The following is a 21,526-nucleotide window of genomic DNA, read 5'->3' as shown; positions in this document are numbered from 1 at the left end:
TACAAAAGAGAATGAGGCTTAGGCCTTTTTCTTTGGTCTTTTGTACCTACAGCTATGGTTTTTTTTGTTACCGAGACTCCCATTCCGACGACGGGGAATGATACAAAGCATGGGAATCTATGAAAGTTATCAATACTGAGGAACTAAAGTTACAAGTAAGTAACTTGTTATCTAATTGCATGGGACGTACCTGCACTCCCCCCAACTATCCTTCCAAGAGAATGTGCAATGTCATCAGAACATCTCACCCTTTTTAAACAAGAGGTTGTCTCAGCTGTTAGAAAAACATGCAATAGAACCAGTCTCATTACGGCATCAAAGGACATGAGTATACTCCCTATACTTTTTAGTTCCAAAAAAGGACTGCGCTCTCAAGCCCATACTGGACCTCAAGACATCTAAACCTCTACATTCAGTCAGACCACTTCCACATGGTCACCATCCAAAAGGTGCTCCCATGGCTTCAGCAAGTCCGCTTTCTCTTTACTCTGGATTTAAAGGACGCCTATTTCCATATTCCCATTCACCTGGCTCACAGGATATATCGCCGGTTTGTGGTGGACGGCGAACATTACTAATTCAAAGTTCTCCCCTTCTCCGCTACAGCACCAAGTTTTCACCAAATGTTTAGCAGTGGTCCCAGCCCATTTAAGAAGACAACACATTCACGTCTTCCCTTGCTTGGACAACTGGCTAAAAAAGGCAAGTCAAAACACAGCTGCGTACACCACACTTACTGAACAGTTCAGCTGCTTCACGACTTAGTATTCAGTCAACCTTCCCAAGTCTCACCTCCAATCCTCAAACGCAAGCGTACCTAGGAGCTACACTAGACACTTGCAAAGCTCTAGTGTACCCCAACTCAGTCAGGATACAAAACCTGCAAACCCTGATATTAAAATTTCATCCACAACATATTACCAGCACGAGTGTTCATGCAATTAATCGGGATGGTAGCATGTTAGTGTAACCAGGCTCAAGATCAGTTAACCGATCCGGTGTTGGGCGGCCACACACATCGCTGTCTGCATTTGGGGGATAAACATAATCTTTCCAAGGGGTGGACATTCTTGCGACCCGGTATTACAGATAGTGCTAACAGCAGACGCATCGCTCACTGGTTTTGGGGTGCATCTTCAAAAACATAGCATTCAGGGCACTTGGACCCCACAACCAAAAACACTCCACATAAACCACTCCACATAAACCATCTGGAGTTATTGGCAATTTTTCTAGCATTGAAAGCCTTTCAACTGCATCTAGTAGACAAAGCTACCCTAGTTCGTACAGACATGACAGCAATGTACACATGCAAAACAAGTGGGGGGACACACTCTCTGCCCCTTTCACAACTAGCGCAATGCATATGAAGATAGGCAATACCCCAAAGGATTTATCTCTGTGCAGAACATCTCCCAAGAGTGAACATCCAAATTGCAGATCTGCTGTCGTCAAAGACAACAGATCCACGAATGGGAACTGCATCCCCAAGTTCTCCCATTCTTCCCAATGTGGGGCTATCCAGAAATAGATCTATTTGCCATACACCTCAACGCCGAATGCCCAAACTTCGATGAATTGGTCAGGAAAATTTTATTACGCTTTTCCACCTCTCCCACTAATTTCCTTAGTGGTTTGGAAGCTCATACAACATTCATTAACTGATGGTAGTTGCTCCCACATGGGCTCGACAACCATGGTTCACAACCCTGTTGGAACTATCAGTAGTTCCTCACCAAAAGCTACACCTATCCATCCAGATCCCAGTCAACTCAACCTTGCGATCCGGCACCTGAAATCATAGTTTGGCTACCTTAATCTTTCTCCAGACTGCATGAACGTCATTAAAGAGGCTAGACTCCCTACCGCCTGAGCATGTTATGCAGCAAAATGGAAAAGAGTTGTAATTTATTGTACAAACAAAATCAATACACTATGTTTCCATCCAAAACATTTTCTATCTGCTACACTTGCAGCATTCTAACTTAGCATAAACGTCTATACGATTACACCTTGTTGCAATAGCTGCGTACCTACAAAACAAACACTGGTCTTTGTTTCGAGTGCTTGCTATTGTAGCCTTCATGGAAGGACTCAAAAAATCATTCCTCCGAGACTTCCACCCTCCCCAGTGTGGAATCTTAATATAGTCCTTACCAGACTCATGGGTCCACCCCTTGAGCCATTGCACAAATGTGAATTACAATTTCTCACCTGGAAGGTAGCCTTCCTTCTAGCCATCACGTGGGTGAGCTCCAGGCACTAACTATACAAGAACCATTATTTACAAATTCACCAAAATAAAGTAGTTCTGAGGACTAACCCCAAATTTTTACCTAAAGTAGTTTCTGCGTTCGAGGCATGTGGGCTGAGAATTCATATATGTGCATAGATCGCCGCCTAGTTTGGGTCCGGATGATTGCACATTGTTGTCCTGGAAGAGTCTTCGAAGTATCCAAGATAGGTGGCTCCTCCCTCGGACTACAGTGCGCATGGGCATCCTCAGATTGTTTTTTTCCACCATTTGGTTCGGATGGACTTACCAGCACTCCAAGTTCGGAATCAACAAAAACTTTTCTAAGGCCTTTAGACCCAATAGTTTTATTCACCCTCCTGTTGCCCCTACCCCTTGTTTCTGTAGAGCGCTCTGATATCTGCAAAGATCTTGTTCGTGCTATATAAAACTTTGAATAAATCAATAAACAAGTGGGTCAGGCAAATTATCCAACATGGCTATTTCCCCGAACTCACTTCAACACCTCCCAACATACCACCCGTGCACCGTCCTATGTCACAGGAACATATAACACTACTGCAGCAAGAGGTCATCGGTATGCTGCAAGAGGGGGCCATAGAACCAGTCCCATTACAACATCAGGGAACAGGAGTATACTCCCTATACTTCCTAATTCCAAAGAAGGACGGGTCTGTCAGACCAATATTGGACCTCAGGCCCCTCAGTTCAAAGTCCTACCATTTGGTGTCACAACAGCCCCACAAGTCTTCACCAAATGTTTAGCTACAGTGGCGGCACATCTCAGAAGGCAACACATCCATGTGTACCCATATCTGGACGATTGGCTAATGCATGGCCATTGGCCCAGCAGTGTGCCAACCACATGTCAAAAACCATCCATCTCCTGCACAGTTTAGGCTTCTCGCTAAACTACCCAAAATCACATCTGCAACCCTCCCATGTACAATACCTGGGAGCAACTATAGACACACTGGCAGCAAAAGCCTATCCCAACGCAGCACGGATCAACTGAATGCAAACACTGATCCAAAGTTTCAGACCTCAACACTCATTACCAGCTCGAGTGTTTATGCAACTAATGGGCATGATGGCCTCGTGCATATTTATAGTCCCTCATGCCAGGCTACATATGCGTCCGCTCCAAGAGTGCCTAGCAAGGCAGTGGAACCAGGCTCGGGGGCGATTACAGGACCTAGTGTTGGTGACCAGTCGGGCATTCAACTCTCTGCATTGGTGGAACCCACAAAACCTTTGCAAAGGGTGACTGCTCCAAGAGCCTGTCCCACAAATAGTGGTAACCGCGGACGCATCCCTTCTAGGATGGGGAGCCCATGTCCTAAATTACACAGTACAGGGACTCTGGTCTGTACATGTATCACAAATAGAGGCCACTTCTAGAATACGACCAAGTGAATGTGGGGTGCCGAGTAGTTAACAAGGGCATCTCACAAAAAGTGATGGACTGGCATCACACACCACCAGTTGTCATGCTTCATCATCTGCCAGTCCTTGCCCTCCAGAAACCCCGTTTGGTGGAGGACGGGCATGCACCTGACGACAGGGATGCACTTTCGAAAGTTAGTGGGGACCCAAAAGGAATAGTGAGTTTAAAAAGCCATCAAAAGTTCCCCAATGTAACTTTATTTAGTGAGGGAACCATGTGAGATCTAAAAACAAAGGCGCGGTGAATAAGAAAACAATCATCCAATCACAGCTATGTGAGTATTAAAGGGTAGGTCAGCATGTTTCAGCCGAAATGTCCATAGGGTACATGGCTTTCATCAGGACCGGGTTGAGGGCTCCAATCTTACCATGCTGTACTGGTAGTGCCACTCTGTGGATATGACCTATAGTCTCTATCCACACTACGTCTCTCTACTCCTCCCCGACGACTCTGGACTGTACAACAAAAGAAAATGCACATCAACCTTCTGGAGTTGATGGCAATCTTTCTCGCCCTAAAAGCATTCAAGACACACTTACGCAACAAAGCTGTGTTGATCCGGACGGACATGACAGCTATGTCTTACATTCAGAAACGGGGAGGAACACACTCACCACAGCTGTTGCATCTAGCTTATACAATGTGGAAATGGGCCATTCAGAGGAACAGGTTTCTCATGGCAGAGCACCTCCCCGGCACGGACAATCAAGTAGCCGACCTGCTCAGCAAGCACAGCCAACAGATGCACGAATGGGAAATTCACCCCACAGTGCTCCATCCATTCTTCCGGAAGTGGGGACACCCGGAGATAGATCCGTTTGCCACAAGCGAAAACGCAAAATGCCAGTACTTTGCCACCAGGTTCCCACATCCGCAGTCGCATGGCAATGCGATATGGATTAGCTGGTCAGGCAAATTTAAGTACGCTTTTCCCCCAGCTCCATTAATACCGCTAATGGCACGCAAAATGCGCCAACATTCGCCGACGCTAATCCTAGTTGCTCCCACATGGGCGAGGCAACCATGGTACACAACGTTCCTAGAACTTAGTGGTGCCTCATCAAAGACTGCGACTCACACCTAATCTTCTAACTCGGAGCCATGGAGAAATCCAACACCCAGATCCGCAACAGCTGAACCTGGCGATCTGGCTCCTGAAATCCTAGAGTTTAGATACCTTAACTTGCCACCAGACTGTATGAATATTATCAAAGAGGCAAGAAAACCCACTACCAGAGCATGGTATGCAGCTAAGTGGAAACGTTTCGTCATTTTCTGTAGTAACGATATAAACCCACTTGATGCTTCTACTCAAAACATAATTTGCTATCTCTTGCACCTACAACGTTGCAATTTAGCCTACTCATCCATCAGGATACATCTAGCTGCATTAGCAGCATATCTTCAAAACAGGCAACACCTTTCACTATTTAGGGTGCTAGCAATTAAAGCGTTTATGGAAGGACTTAAATGCGTAATTCCTCCAAGGCACCCATTTTCACCAGTCTGGAATCTAAACCTTGTTTTAACCAGACTTATGGGACCACCTTTTGAACCACTACTCATGCGAACTACAATTTCTTACTTGGAAGGTGGCTTTCCTTATTGCCATTTCTTCACTTCGAAGAGTTAGCGAACTGCAAGCCTATTCAAGAGCCATTCATTCAAACACATGCAAATAGAGTAGTTCTCAGAACAAACCCTAAATTCATTCCAAAGGTGGTATCCCATTTCCATATAAATCAAACCATAGAACTGCCAGTGTTTTTTCAAAACACACATACAGTAGCTGAAAGGGCCTTGCATACTCTAGATGTCAAGAGAGCTCAGCTATACTATATAGATAGAACTAAGGCATTTCGAAAGACAAAACAGTTGTTTGTTCTTTCGCACCGCAACACAAAGGCAACCCTATTTTAAAATCGGGTATAGCCAGATGGATCGTTAAGTGCATTCAGATATGTTATTTAAAGGCAAAACGCACCTTAACAGTTCTAGGGGCATCCATGGCTTTGCTGGGTGATATTCCTTTACATGAAATTTGTAAAGCAGCCACATGGTCAACCACACATACATTTACCAAACACTATGTAGATGTACATTCAAAACAGTAAACTGCTGTAGGACAGGCTGTTCTCAAAACTCTTTTCCAGACTGCTGCAGCTGACACGGGTAGCCACCGCTAAGGGAGATACTGCTATACATTCTATGCACAGATATGAATTCAGCAGCCCACATGCCTCGAACGGAATATGCTACTTACCAGTATGCATCTGTTCTTGGCATGTAGGGCTGCTGACATTCATATCGCCCACCCGCCTCCCCGTGCCTGTCGCAGCTGCAGCATTCACTCTTTGAATGGACATCTTACTGTACTATACTCCATCTCTGCCACAATGGCGAAAAACAATCTGAGGATGGAGAGGATGCCCATGCGCACTGTAGTCCGAGGGAGGAGCCACCCATCTCGTGATACTTCGAAGACTCTTCCATGACAACAATGTGTAATCATCCGGACCCAACACTAGGCGGCGATCTATGCACAGATATGAATGTCAGCAGCCGTACATGCCAAGAACAGATGCATACTGGTAAGTAGCATATTCCTTATCTTCATTACATAGGTATATATCCCCCTCTCCTCTGCTACAGAATGAAACATAGTGCAGTGTGTTCTCCCCTCTTTGGGAGTTGTAGGAGTATTCGGACAATTCAGATTATTATTCTATGAAGATGTTCCTGAATTCCCGAGAATGCAATTTTTCAGTATTCATCCGTTTAATGAAGTCCATGATAAATAGCTGGTATTTCAGAGAGGCAACAATTTCTTACCTGTAGCATTAGGTTTGTGGCTGTAGACCATTCTAGATTGCTAGTTGAAGTACGGCAATTTTCCTGTCAAAAACTAGATGATGAAATAATGGAGAGCACACAAATAAAGCATTGTTTCAAGCTTCAAAACGAAGGTCAGAGGTGAAAAAAACGGTTTTACTTGTGGTAGCTTATGGGAAGGGCAGATGGGCATTGTGCAGAAGTGACTGCTGATGTTGGAAAAAGGTTTACTAATTTGTGTTTTTCTTATTGACAGGATCTCTTCCGTAGGGTGCGCAGTATTCTGAACAAGTTGACTCCACAGATGTTCCAGCAGCTGATGAAGCAGGTTACTGACCTTCCCATCGACACGGAGGAGCGACTGAAGGGGGTCATTGATCTGATATTTGAGAAGGCCATTTCTGAGCCAAATTTCTCTGTTGCCTATGCCAACATGTGCCGTTGCCTGATGGGAGTAAGTTAATTGGTTGCTTTGTTCAGAATAAGGGCTTGTACTGATATTTAATAGTAATATGTTCCGAGTGCACTTCATTGGGTAATGTGCTACAAATTTAAGAATAATTGTTCTGTTTGCAAGAGGCTGAGTTTTTGTCCAATGGGGGTTAACATAAGGGCGGTGCAGTTTAGGAACTTGCACACTTTCTCCATTGTCATGTCTGTTATCTGTCTCACATTGAACTTTGTGTTGTGTAGTTCACACTAATCCGTAGGATCTTCGTGTTTGTTGAACAAAAATATTGGATGAGGTGCCAATACTGATTCCAAGCACCCCTTTGCCTAAAGACCAGCTAGCTCAGTGCCATCATAATGCACCATTTCTGCCTGACTCGTGGCCACAGGAAATAATCCTGATCTGTACCTTACCAAGCTCTCTCCACTAGACGACCGCGTAGGTTACATAGAACTGCTGTGTAGAAATGCCAACTACCATGGTGTACAGCTGCTCAAAGAATCCTTTGAAGAGGATTTCCTTTTTGAAACACTTAGCATCACACAAGTCATCGCACACACTCCCCATGCTCAAGGGTATGATCAGGCATGTTGATGACCTATTTAATGACCCTGTCAGGCTTGTATCCTTACCCCTAGGGTAGATACAAATTACAAGCCAGCACTGTCTGACCTAGTGTACATAAAATGACAATTAGCATTGGACTCCCTAGTGGTGTCCAACGCACGTAAAAGGGCAGCCTCCCAAACTACAAGGAATGCTGCACCCCCAGTTAAAGCATCTAAGCTTATTGATGCTTCGGAGAAAAGGGCAGCTTCTGAGGCATCAAACTTCTTGCACATCTCTAACACACAAGCGCTGCTCAAAAGGTATATCTGAAAGAGACACGTTAGTGATAGATTCCTTACCTTAGAATATCCCCAGGTGTCAAACTGGATCCGAAAATGTTTGCGTAGCAGTACCCTTGCGCGTCGGTAGGCGTCGTCTGCGGCTCCACGCCAGTCGTCGGCGTCGTGGGCGCCGTGATGACATCGTTGGAGTACATAGACGCTGCCTCCGCGTGCTGACGTTGGCTCTTCTTTTTTCCGCGCCAGCAAGAGCAGATCTGTAAAAAGCAGTACTTCTAGTCACTTTTTGACTAACTTTTTGGATAATTGTGATCATCTTTTCCAAGTCGTACGACTCCGATCAGTGCCATAGGGATGCCTGGATTTAAGCACTGCGAGGGTTGCGACTGCATGATGTCGGTCATGGATCCTCACCACCTGGGTCTACTCTGTCTAGGTGTCGACCACGACGACAAAGCCTGCTCCGACTGCCGGGCCCTCTCTTCGAAAGCGAGGCGGGAGCGGTCCTGGAGGTGACTCTAACTCGGGCAGTCGGTCCCGCGCCGCGAGAGGTCCCAGTCCCACAGGAGGTCGAGGGACAGGTCACGGGGTCGGAGCCACCACAGCTCCGAAAGCCGGCAGCACTCCTCCGGGTCAAAGTCGTCATCAGGTAAGAAACACAAGAGGTCGAAGAGGCGTCATCGCTCTTCTGACCCCCCCAAAACCCCCCCCACCCCCTCCCCCCAGCCGGGGGATTTGGGTGACACCGCCCACGCGGCACCGTCGGAGTCGCGGGTGCCGCGTCCAGCGCCACACCCTCCGGTCCCTGGGATGAGACGCGACGCCGGAGATCAAGTGCTTTCTCATGGCCATCAGGTCCCTCTCCTCCAACGGGCTCCCCGGGGCCTTCGGGCCCTGCGGACCCGTCTGGGGCCCCTAGCGGGTTGGGGGCTTGGGCCCGACGCCGTCGAGTGCTTCGGTCCCGACGCTGCAGGGCCCAACGGTCTAGACGCCGCAGGACCCCACTGGACCCGCTTCGGGATCTGGGTCGTCGCTGGTGGACCTTGGGACACCCCCCCCCCCACAACATGCCCCCCCCCCCGCGTCGGTCTGTCAGGTGTCACCTCCGGCGCCGTCCTTGGGCGGCACTGTCCCCAATGCCTCCCTCGCTCCGGTTCCGGCGTCGGAACGGCACCGCTGGGCGCCGTTCTCGACGGCGCTTGGGAAGTTTTACTCCAATGAACGGGCCCCATTAATTGACAACCCTTATTATCAGGAGATGGGTGATTGGGAGGGGTCTGAGGACCCTCTGACCCGAGAGTGTCAGTCTCAAGAGGACTGGACAGGTGAACTTGAGGATACCAGTGGTCTGGACACCTCTCCAGACACTGGTTTTGCCTCGCCTCCTACCGTGGCTTCGGAGGAGGGGGCAACCTACAGTGTGGTGTTGATGAGGGCTGACAAGGCCTTGGGCCTTGAGCTTCCTGTCGCGGCTGTGAGGACTAACCTCCTCACTGAGGTCCTTAAACCGCAGTCATGCCCGACAGAGCCTCTGCTGCCGTTTAATGAGGCTTTGACCAACGTTCCTTTGGGCACTTGGTCCAGGCCCACTACGGGTTTGTCCGTAGATAGGAACGTGGCCAGACGCCACCGCCCGGCCCTGGGCGACCCAGTTTTCCTGTCCACCCACCCCACCCCGAGAGCCTTTGTCATCCAGGCGTCCACTTCCCAGACCGCATTCCCGTCGATTCCGCCGGACAGGGAATCCAAGAAGTACGAGATGTACGGTAAAAAGGTCCTCTACTCCCTTAGTATGGGACTGCGGTCTTCCAACACCGCATGCCTCTTGGGCCGCTACAGCCACTCTCTGTGTGATACGGTTGCGGAAGTGCTGCTAGAGTGTCCGTCGAGGTACGGGCCAAACTCTGCCAATCCCTTGTGAAGGGCCGGGATGCAGCCAGATATTCTATCCGGTGTGGGCTGGATACCACCGACTCACTAGGTAGAGCGATGGCAACGACGGTGGCGATTAGACGCCACGCCTGGTTGATGGACATGCCGTTTGATGGCCGTTGCCTTTTTGGCGACAAGGCAGACCAGGCACTTGAGCGCTATAAGGACTCCAGGGCTACGGCCAAGTCCTTGGGCCTCTCGGCCCTGTGCCAGCAAACGGGTGCCTTTCGCTCCTTTCGTGGCCAAGGAAGGGGCGCCCCCAAACGTGCTGCCAGCCACACGCCGCAGGCTAACATCCAGCGCGGTGGCGGCCGCGGAAATCGCTGTGGAGGCAGTCGGGGACAACTGCGAGGCCAGTCCACACCCTCCCCTGCAGCATCCGCCTCTAAACCCTCCTAGTCCGTGCTTTTCGGGCCATGTGACGCCAGTGGGGGGCAGGGTTCGCCATCACCACTCTCACTGGCGCACTGTCAGTGCTGCAGATCGTCCTAAGGGGCTACTCCCTCCCCTTCGAGACGACCCCTCAATCCATGCCACCGCAACACCACCGCATAATGGGGGATCATTTGCGGGTTCTGCAGGAGGAAGTTTCGGCCCTCTTGGCCAAGGGGGCCATCGAGCGCGTTCCTGGGCCAGAAGTAGGATGTGGTTGCTACTCCCACTACTTTCTGGTACCCAAGATGGGCAAAGGGGGCCTACGCCCTATCTTGGACCTATGGAACGTCAACAGCTTCCTCCGGAAGGAGAAGTTCAAGATGCTGACTCTGGCTCAGGTCTTAGCTGCCCTGGACCCAGGAGACTGGATGGTACAGTTGGACTTGCAGGACGCTTATTTCCACATCCCCGTCCTGCCGGCCCACCGGTGTTACCTGCGGTTCACGGTAGGCCACGAGCACTTTCAGTTTACCGTGCTCCCCTTCGTCCTTACCAGCGCCCCGCGGGTGTTCACGAAGGTGATGGCGGTGGTCGCAGCTCATCTGCGCAGGCTAGGGGTTTGTCTTCCCTTACCTCGACGACTGGTTGTTGAAGGTGGGCTCGCTTTAGACAGTCGCCAGCCACCTCCAGACAACGGCAGACCTCTTGCACCAGCTGGGGTTCTCCATCAATGTGCCGAAGTCACACCTGTGCCCCTCTCAGAAGCTCCTTTTCATCAGAGCGGTTCTCGACTCGGCGCAGTTTTGGGTTTACCCACCCGAACAGCGGATTCAGGATTTACAGGCTCTGATTCCAATCTTTCAGCCTTTATTCCGAGTTTCGGTCAGGTTGACGCTGCGGCTTCTGGGGCTGATGGCTTCCTGCATCCTTCTGGTGCATCACGCCTGTTGACGGATGCAGGCTCTGCAGTGGGACCTGAAGTTTCAGTGGGCCCAGCATCAGGGCAACCTGTCCGACCATGTCCTGATCTCGGAGGGCACTGCGAGACAGCTGCAGTGGTGGCTCACTGACCGCGATTGGGTCAGCGGCAGATCCCTCTCCCTTCCCCAACCAGAGGACGTAGTTGTGACGGACGCGTCCCTCCAGGGCTGGGGAGGCCACATGGGAGAGGCGGAGATCAGAGGCCTCTGGTCTCCGGCGGAGTCCCGGCTCCATATCAACCTTTTGGAGCTGCGGGCGATTCGTCTAGCACTGAAGGCATTCCTCCCCTCTGTCCGAGGGAGTGTAGTGCAGGTGTTCACGGACAACACCACCGCCATGTGGTACTGCAACAAACAGGGTAGGGTGGGGTCTTGGACCCTCTGCCAGGAAGCTCTGCGCCTCTGGCAATGGCTGGAACATCACGGCGTAACCCTGGTGGTTCAACACCTGGCAGGTTCTCTGAACGCCAGGGCGGACGAACTCAGCCGCCGGTGCATGATTGATCACCAATAGTGTCTGAACTCAGACGTGGCGCAAGGTCTCTTTCTGCAGTGGGGAGAGCCTTGGTTAGATCTATTCGCCACCGAAGAGAACGCGCAATGTCATCAGTTCTGCACGTTGGAATTTCCAAGGCGGCACTCACTCGGAGGCGCTTTTCGTTGCGAGTGGAGTTGCGGTCTGTTGTACGCCTTTCCGCCTATACCACTTTTGCCCAGAGTGCTGAAGATCAGGCGCGACAGGCATAAGTCATCCTTGTGACGCCGGATTAGGCACGAAGGTACTGGTATCCCGAGCTACTCAGTATGTCAGTAGATCCCCCGGTTCGTCTGCCTCTTCAGGAGGACCTTCTGTCGCAGCAGCAGGGGACGGTCCTCCACCCGAACCTTTCCAGTCTCCACCTCCATGCTTGGAGATTGAGCTGCGACAGTTGAGGCCATTTGACTTGCCTCCTGAAGTCTGTAACATCATTCTGGCAGCCAGGCGTCCCTCCACAAAGTCGGTATACGCCTGCAGGTGGAACAGATTTGTGGCATGGTGCACAGCAAAGGCTGTGGATCCTCTCTGCCCCTCTTTCTGAGGTTCTTCGTTCTTCTTTCTCTTGCCCAGCAGGGCTCTGCTCTGGGCACTATCAAGGGCTACCTTTCTGCTCTTTCAGCCTTTTTGAGGCTGCCTGATCAACCTTCTTTGTTCAAGTCCCCTATTGTTAATCGATTCTTGAAAGGCATCACGCATACGTTCCCTCCTTTGCCCTTTGTGATGCCTCAGTGGGACTTGAACTTGGTTCTTACTTTTCTGATGTGCGCTCCCTTCGAGCCACTTCAACTGTCCTCTCCGCCTTCTTACATTAAAGACTGTCTTCCTGGTAGCCATTACCTCTGCCAGGAGAGTGAGTGAGCTCCAGGCTCTATCCTGTAAACCTCCTTTCGGTCCATCCGGACAAGGTTGTATTGTGGACACGGGCTTCTTTCCTGCCCAAGGTAGTCACAGCCTTCCACATTGGGCAATCCATCACCTTGCCCACCTTCTTTCCCCTCCGCATCCCTCAAGAGAGAGGAGAGGCTCCACCGTCTGGACCCGAAACGTGCGCTCTCGTTCTATCTGGATCGCACACGCCAGTTCCGGGTGGATGACCAACTCTTTGGTTACGTGGGCGCTAAGAAGGGAAAAGCGGCGCACAAGCGGACCATCTCGCGCTGGATCATATTGTGTTTCCAGGTGTGTTACTCCTTGGCTAAGAAGGAACCCCCTGTTGGGCTGAGGGCTCATTCCACTCTGGCCACAGCGTCTACAACTGCCTCAGGCCGAGGAGTGCCCTTGCAGGACATTTGCCAGGCGGCTACGTGGGCCTCGCTGCACACGTTTGCAAGACACTATTGCCTGGACAGCCAAGTCCGGAGGGATGGTTTCTTTGGCCGTTCCGTCCTCCAGGACTTTATGGTGTGATTATTGGTTCGCAGACCCACCACCCGGGTTTGTATTGCTGGGGTATCTATTCTAAAGTAAGGAATCTATCACTAACGTGTCTCTTTCAGATGCACAAGTTACTACTTGTGTAACGATATATCTGTAAGAGACATTAGTTAGTGATAGATTCATTACCGACCCACCCATCCTCTCAGTTCTGCGAACAGATATCTAGGGTTAAGGTCATCCCCTTTCAGGGCCCTAGTTTCAAGGCACCAGTGTTGGTTTTTAGCAAAGCTTTGCGTTTCTGGCACGGAAAAGCTGTCTAAGAACTGACGTCAGCAAGCGGAGGCGGCTTCCAAGTACTCAGACGGCGTCATCACGGCGCCGACGACGGACGCGGAGCCGCAGAGGACGCCTACCGACTCTCAAGGGTACTGCTACGCAAACATTTCCGGATCCAGTCTGACTTCTGGGGATATTATAAGGTAAGGAATCTATCACTAACTAATGTCTCTTACAGATATTTTGTTACACTAGTATTAACTTGTGCGACAGGGCGCATTGGGTCGAGATGGAGCAGTTTCTTCAATTTCTGCCTGATTACGATAAATCTAAGACCTAGTGAAGGAAGGTCTGCTCTTTCCAAATAATGCAGTCAGGTGCTCGCTACATGGTGAAGACACTAATGCTAGAGCTGTAAACACCAATGCCCTTTTAAGAGTACACCCCTGGCTACGTATCTCGGGTCTCAAACCTGAGGTTCGGACTTCCATACAGAGCACACCCTTTGACAAAACACCTCCTTGGCCAAGTGGTAGGTTCCTCACCAGAGAAAAGAAGAAAGATACTGAAGTGGCCAAATCCATGGGAGCCCTTAAGCCAGGGGTCTTCAAACTGTGGGGCCCGACCCCCAGGGGGGTCGTGGAGTGATAGAAAGTGGGTCCCAAATTCCAGGTCACACTTCTGTCTATTATTATTATTATTTCCAAAAAGGTTTCCTGGGGCTAATAACCATCTGCTGGCTGAAATGGCAAATAAGAAACGCACAGAAGGGGAAGGAGAGCCAGCCAAATGGGATAACCTACAGGTTATAAGGGCCAGGTGTTTATAGCTTCCTAAAGGATAATAGATTAATGGTGGAGCAAAGGTGGGTGAAAATTCCATAACTGTGCAGCTGCTCCAAAACAGTGAGGCCGACTATTCATGTTTTCCTGAATTAGGGAACAATACAAAGATTGGCACAGGCCGAGAGGAGCATACAGGTATGCCCAGGGATGAGGAGAAATGTGAAGTGCTGAAGAAGTGCAGAAACACAAGAGGAGAAGTGAGTGTGAGCGAAAGGTTATTGCACAGAGGAGGGATACTGTTAAACGGTGAGAGAAGATAGCTGAGTGATGATCTGTGACATAAAAAGAGAATTTGGTACGACGTGGGTGAGGGATGAGGGAAGAGAGGGAGTACTGAGGTGGGTGCTGAGGTAATAGAGGAGAGGGATGTTGGTTCAAGAAGATGTGGAAGAACAAAGGGGAGATGTGAAAGATGAATGGTGGAATGGAGAGGTGAGGTGTAAGATACAAATAGACAGAAATTTGAAGGAAGAGACTTGATGTGAATGGGAGATGGTGAGGGTAGAGAGAGGTGATGAGATAAATTTGAGAGGAAGGCAGTCAAAAGACAGAATGGCAAGAGGTGATTAAACATGAAGTGAGAGGTTGAATGGGGAGAGTTCATAATTTGTAAAAAGGGGTGAAAGAAAATGGCTTGCAAAGTGAGAGAGGGATCAAGGGTTGGAAGAGGAGAGAGGGATGGAAGGGAGGGGGTGAGAGGAAAGTGGCATGGGTAAACTGCTTAACTCTGCATAATGCTGCCAGGGTTTTAATGGACCATTGCTGCTCCCGGCCAGTGCCAGGTGAGCTTCTAATGTGGCAGCACTTATTCCTGTGGAGTGGAAGGCCCTTTAAAAAGGTTGACTAGACATCTTTCTGTTTATTGTTGTATTTTCATTATGAACTGGTTGTGATGAGATGAAATCTTTCTTCAGTGTTACTGTGTGTAAAAATGTAAAAATAATGAAGCAATACTATCCCAAAATATGGGGCATCACATAGCATTATTTATTTTTTCTTACCATACAATTTAGTCGAACCTGCCGCCTAATTTGGTCCTCACCTGCCTCATAATTCCAGTAGCTCTGCCTATAGGTTTAGAATTCCTTATCCGGTGGGGGGGGGGGGGGGGGGGGGAGGGGGGGGGAAGGGGGATGGGGGGGGGGTCCTTACGCCTGACAATTTTGACTGGGTGGGTCTCCGTATTCAAAAGTTTGAAGACCTCTGCCTTAAGCTAACACATGTACGTTGTTCCTTTTGGCGGTCCTTCTACCGAGGAGGGTCCAGAAATACCTCCTCAGAGACCACCACGTACAAGGGCAACAACCAACCTCTGCCTCTAAGGGTTACTTCAGAGGGTGTTTGAGGCAACAACGGCAAAGGTAGAGGCGCAAATACAGACACCTCTCCCCTCCAACACAAATTAGTACTTCCCTGCGCTCCCCTGACCATTTAACACCTGTCGGGGACGACTGTCATATTTCCTACAGGTCTGGCTGTCCATAACAGATAGGTAGGTGCTGGAAATTATCTGTTCTGGTTACTGCCTGGAGTTCACCAACAATCCTCCAAACATTCCCCCAAAGTCACAAACTCGCACCGGATCACCTACACCTCCTTAAACAAGATGTTCTCTTTACTAAAAATGGGATATAGCCCCCATACCACCACAACACAACTGGTCGGGCATGTACTCCTTTTACTTTCTAATATCTAAAAAGACCGGTTATCTCAGACCAATTTGGGACCTCAGAACTAAATCTTTCCATAGTCAGACCATTTTCACCTAGTAACACTTAAACAAGTACTACCACTTCTGCAAAAGGGCGACTTTCTGTCTACTCTAGAATGAAAGGACGCCTATTTCCATATTCCAATCAATACCGCTCATTTCTCAGATTTGTGATAGCAGGTCAGCATTACCAGTTCAAGATACTCCTGTTCTGAGTCACCACGGCCCCCAAATTCTTCACAAAGTGTCTGGCGGTAGTCTCTGCCCACCGGACAAGCCCATACATACATTTCTTTCCCTATTGAACGACTGGCTCATCAAAGCCAGTACATATCCAAAATGTCTCCAGCACACTCACAGAAAATTTCAGTTACTACATCAACTGGGCTTCACAGTCAATGTGCTAAAATCACATCTCAAGCCTGCCAATACTCAAAACGACCTAGGAGCCACCTTAAATACTCAAAAGGCTCTGGCCTTTCCCAACACAGCCAGAATTTGCAACATTCAGGATTTAGTTCTCCAGTTTCAATCCAATCACTCACTTCCAGCTCAGATATATATGAAACTACTGGGAATGATGGCATCTTGCATCATCGTTCCCCATGCCAGGCCGCACATGCGTCCCCTTCAGGAATGCTTAGCGAGACAGTGGAACCAATCACAGGGTCTGTTAACCAATTTAGTGTTGGTAAGTGGCCGTACTCATCACTCGTTAGTGGTGGAACACACAAGATTTATCAAAAGGAAGGCCCATCATGGACCCGGTTCCACAGACTGTACTAACAGCACCACACAGTGCAAGGCCTATGGATTCAACACCAAAAGTTGCTCCACATCTACCATCTAGAACTGCTTGCAATCTTTCTAGCTCTCAAGGTATTTCAAAGTCGCCTGGTGGGCAAAGCTGTCTGCGGAACACCACCCAGGATGGAACAACCCGATTGCAGACCTCAGCAGACAGGCAGCAAATACACGAATGGGACATTCAACCTCAGATTATCCAGTATTGGCATATCTTTCATAGATTCACATGCTTAGAATGATCCCCGCCGACTAGGTGGGAGTCTCGCGGTACAATAAAATATATACATTATAGTCATAATTACATCATACTATAGACTATAGTAGAAGACAAAGTCAACTCACTAGCCTATCTTAGTCCTTTTGCAAAAAGAACCAAACTTGGAAACCAGCCAATCGGGCAGCCGCCCCTCCTAGAACCTTCCCCGCAGAGAGGCAAACCCTCAGATTTTCTACCGCACCTCATGTGTTAGGGAGTCTCCCAGAGCTCTGCTCAGTTTTTTCCTACAAGCTTTACTTCTTTGAAGAAATATGTCTGATTCCAAGAAGTTTGTTTTCGGCCTGCTCCTCATGTGGAAAGAGACTACACTTTGAGGACCCACATAAGGAGTGTATTTATTGCCTCTACCTAGCACACAAGGTCAAGGACTGCAGGGTCTGTAGGACCTTTCCTGCCAAGACCTTAAAGTATGGAGAAGGACGCCTGCTGGTTTGGTTGGAGAAGTTGAAGGCATCATCTGGAGTGGTATCTGAAGGTGAAGGCAGTGTTAGTCCTCAAGCGTCCACCCCCATATCCAAGAAGATCCTCTTGAAAAGCTAAGTAAGACCTTGAAAACATCTTCATCTGAAGTGGGTCACTCTTCCTCAAAAAAAGAGAATCTCTTCTGAGGTAAAATCTAGCGAAAAGGTGAAGGTTTCTCAGAAAACTACCTCAATATCTTCAGGAACCTTCGTCGATGAGTAAAACATCTTCGTCGACGAGAAAATCACAGAAGGTGAGTGGATCTTCAGCATCGAAGTAAAGTATACCGTCGACGAGATCCCGTCGACGGCATTGATGAGCGGCCCTACGCTGTCGACGACTCACATGTCGACGCCGGCTTTGCCGGCGAAGATCCCGCCTACTATGCCTCCGCCGTCGACTGAGTATCCGGTCGACAAAGCTTCATCGACCGTTGACGAGCCCACCGTCGACTACGTTAGTCGACGAGCCCTCCGTCGATGATTATACCGTCTGCTATCTCAGTTGACGATGCTTATGCCCTCGACGACGAGTTCGCCGTCAATGACCACTTCAACCATGACGTCGACTACCACATCGACTGTCTTTTCTGTCGACTACGACTATAATCACAACGTTGGCGATGCCATCTGTTACAGCCATTTCTGCAGAATATGAATCGCCATAGACCTATATTTCTGCCACTTTGAAGTGTAAAAGACCTACTCCTTTACAATTTATGCCTATTTTGAGCTCTAAATAAGTCTTCCATACAATTTTTTCATGATGTATCGCATATTTCACCTTTACCTCCAAGCCATTACTTGGAGGAATCTGAAGATGATGACCCCTACGGACAGGCACATGATCCTTCACAACTCAGGATAAAATATCAAGACGATGATGATGAAGAAGAAGAATATTATGAACCATGTGAGTCTCTAAGAGGGCCTCAAGAAGTTTTCCTTCAAGAGTCGGTGGTTCAGATGCCTGCTTCCTTGCTTCAGGAACTTTGGCAATGCTGAAGAACTACAACAGCCGTTTTCCTCCAGCTCCACATCAACCTTCTCCTGTGCAAATGCAACCTGTGACACCTGCAACACCAGTTTCTGAGCCCCAGGTGACTTTGCCTTCACAACTGCTACAGGATGATGACAGGGACACCGTGGCTGAGGATGGAGAAATTCCTAATTTGCCCAATACCGTAGACGAATGGGATAAATATCTAATTCCGGCTCCAGCTTCACCGATCCCTCCAGCTGCAGACTCTCCTCCTGAGTGCATAGGAGGATTCCATGCCATTATGGAAAGGGCTTCTGTTAGGTTTCACCTAAACGTGTCAGTACAGAAGACTGAGTGCTTCTTATATGATTTTAAAGACCAAAACAGGAAGTCTACACGCTCTATTCTCATAATTGATCACATATGGAAAGAGGGAGTAAAAATCATGAACTCCGTTCAAGCAATCCTCCCTAGGATTGACAAAGTACAAAGCGCCGGATGATGGGCCAGCCTGCCTTTCAGGTCACCCTAAAGCAGACTGTTATCTCACCGGCAGCGCAAAGAAAATCAAGAAACCCTTCAGCTCCAATAACAGCTCCTCCTGACAAGGATGGAAGGCGCCTGAACAATCTAGGCAAACGTTTTACCACTATGTGCTACTGTTCGGGCTACAAATTGTTTAGCCATTCTAAGCCGATATGACCATCAAATGTGGTCAGACATCTTGCCCTATATAGATCTGCCAGATCAGAAAATGGAGGCAAGAAAATTTCTCACGGAGGGCGAAAGGGCCGCTTTCGAGATCATAGATATATCTATGGATATTGCGTCTCTTGGATTCAGTCTACTAGCAGGAGCGGCTACACTTAGAAGGTAAGGCTGGCTTAAAGCCACAAAATTTTCGCCCAGACGAAAATCCTAGACATGCCTTTGGACCCGAGTGCCTCAACACACGACTTTCCTTCTACACCCCCTCCCGTCAGCTACGATCCTCCAACCAAGCCCTTGCTACCGTACCTCGCATCAATAAAACCACCATGGGAGGCAGATCCTTTTCCTACCTCGCAGCTAAAACCTGGAACTCACTCCCCACTCACCTTCGTCTCACTCAGAACCATCTAGCATTCAGAAAGCAACTTAAAACTTGGATATTCGACAAATAATTCCCCACCCTTCTTCAAGCGCCTTGAGACCCTCCGGGTATGTAGCGCGCTATATAAATCTTATGACTTATGACTTATGGCGATCTCTTGTAAGGTAAGCATATTGACTATGCATTGCAGGATATAAAAAAGGACCTCGATACCGCAAGTTCATTGGGGTCCTTGCAATATCGGAAGACACCTTTTCGAGGAGCAAGAGGCAGAGGTTCCTACTCCTTTCGGGGAGGTTACCAGAAATATCAACAGCAGGGGAACCAGGGTCGTTACGGATATTCGTACCAGCAACAACCCATATACAGAAACCCTCAACGGCTGCCTATAGGCAACAAGGCAAGAAGCGTCAACCTCAGGGCGGAGATACTGCCAGAAGGCAGTGACATTCCTACTGCACCTGCACCAGACATGCCGAAAGCATTCAAAATCCCTATGTTCGAGACATGTGGGCTGCTGAATTCATATCTAAGCATAGATCGCCGCCTAGTGTTGGGTCCGAATGTTTGCACCTTGTTGTCTTGGATGAGTTCGAAGTATCACGAGATAGGCGACTCCTCCCCTGGACTATAGTGCGCATGGGCATCTTCATCTTCAGATTGTTTTTCTCCGCCATTGGGTTCAGATGCACTTTGACAACTCCAACTTCGGGACCAAAGTTTTTCCTAATTTCTAAGGCCAAAAACCTCATAAGTCCGATGGTATTGTTTCCGCTCGGTATCCCTCGACTCGACAACTCTTTTCATCCATCTCTGGTAGTCTACGTGGGCCGTTGGGCCTTTTCGACGCCTCATGGGCCTCCCGTTGATAGAAACTACCCCGTTCAAAAGATGCCCACAATGTTGTTTAAAGTTTCCACGTAGCGATAAGCATACAGTATGCAACAAGTGCCTGTCTCCAGAGCACAACGAGGAAGACTGTCCAGCTTGTGCTCAGTTCCGGTCGAAGAGAACTATCCGGAACCGAAGATCTGCTCGACGAGAGATGCAGGGACAGGCACCTGAACCGGAAAACATTTTCGACGACTAACATGAACTTCTAGAGGCAGCGGACTGCGACCTAGAGCTCGTCACAGTCTAAGACCAGTCGGACTCTAATGACGACATCCCACCGGGGCAAACCGTGAGTACTAAAGCCCCTACCCTGCCTCTACCTCCAGATAAGGCTCCGGTCAAAGCATCAACAAGAGGCCTTATCTGCGACACCGAAACATTGCTTCAGAAGCCCCGCCTTCTGGCTCTGCTCCGAAGACCATTACCAAGCCTTCCGGTACCCCGGGACCGAGCAAGACTTCCTAAAAAGGCCGTAGACCCAAAGACTGTCGCACTTTGAAATCGAATAGAGCTTTTTTCATTAATTTTTCATTCATTCAAGAATAGATGAAAAAGGACACAAACTGCCATGTCTATGGGAGCCTTGCAGTTATCTTCTTCTAGGGGCTCCTTTTGACGCTCCTTTTTTAGGGCTGGTTCCAAAACCAACACATCCGAGCACCCATCCTCATTCTACAAAAGCCGCAATCAGAGCTTCTTTTCCAAAGAATTCTTTAGGGGAGGTAACAAGGGCAGCAGAGGCCTGGGTAATAACACCCGTAGCTCCCCTACCACCAAGCAGTGACTTCCCTGTCTACTATCCTATTCCTATTCACCTCTCTCATAGAAGGTATCTCAGGTTCATGGTGGATGGACAACATATTCAGTTCAAAGTCTTTCCATTCGGAGTAACCACGGAACCCAGAGCCTCACCAATGCCTCAGTGTTAACAGGCAACACATCCATGTGTTCCCTTATCTGGACGACTGGCGCATAAAATCCAAATCCCACAACAGTGGCGTACAGCCCACACACAAAACTATCCATCTACTTCACGACTTAGGTTTCACATTAAACCTAGACCAGTCTCACCTTGAACCATCCAATAGCATCTAGGACCCACTTTAGACACCTCAAAAGCTCTAGCATACCCCAATCCAGGCAGGA

The 21,526-nt window shown here is 48.9% G+C and overlaps 1 protein-coding gene across 3 annotated transcripts in view; it reads left to right on the top strand.

The window, feature by feature from the left end:
- EIF4G1 (eukaryotic translation initiation factor 4 gamma 1) overlaps positions 1-21,526 on the top strand; it is a 1,004,595-nt gene that overhangs the window by 594,976 nt on the left and 388,093 nt on the right. For all 3 annotated transcript variants that reach the window (XM_086944451.1, XM_086944450.1, XM_086944449.1), the window contains one exon: positions 6,790-6,987. In XM_086944451.1, coding sequence (XP_086800577.1) covers positions 6,790-6,987 — 198 coding nt within the window. The remainder of the gene's footprint in view (positions 1-6,789; positions 6,988-21,526) is intronic.

The sequence above is a fragment of the Lissotriton vulgaris genome, chromosome 11 (assembly GCF_964263255.1).
Source record: "Lissotriton vulgaris chromosome 11, aLisVul1.2, whole genome shotgun sequence".
In the NCBI taxonomy this organism is placed as follows: Eukaryota; Metazoa; Chordata; class Amphibia; order Caudata; family Salamandridae; genus Lissotriton; species Lissotriton vulgaris.
This window is presented reverse-complemented; position numbering and strand designations above follow the sequence as displayed.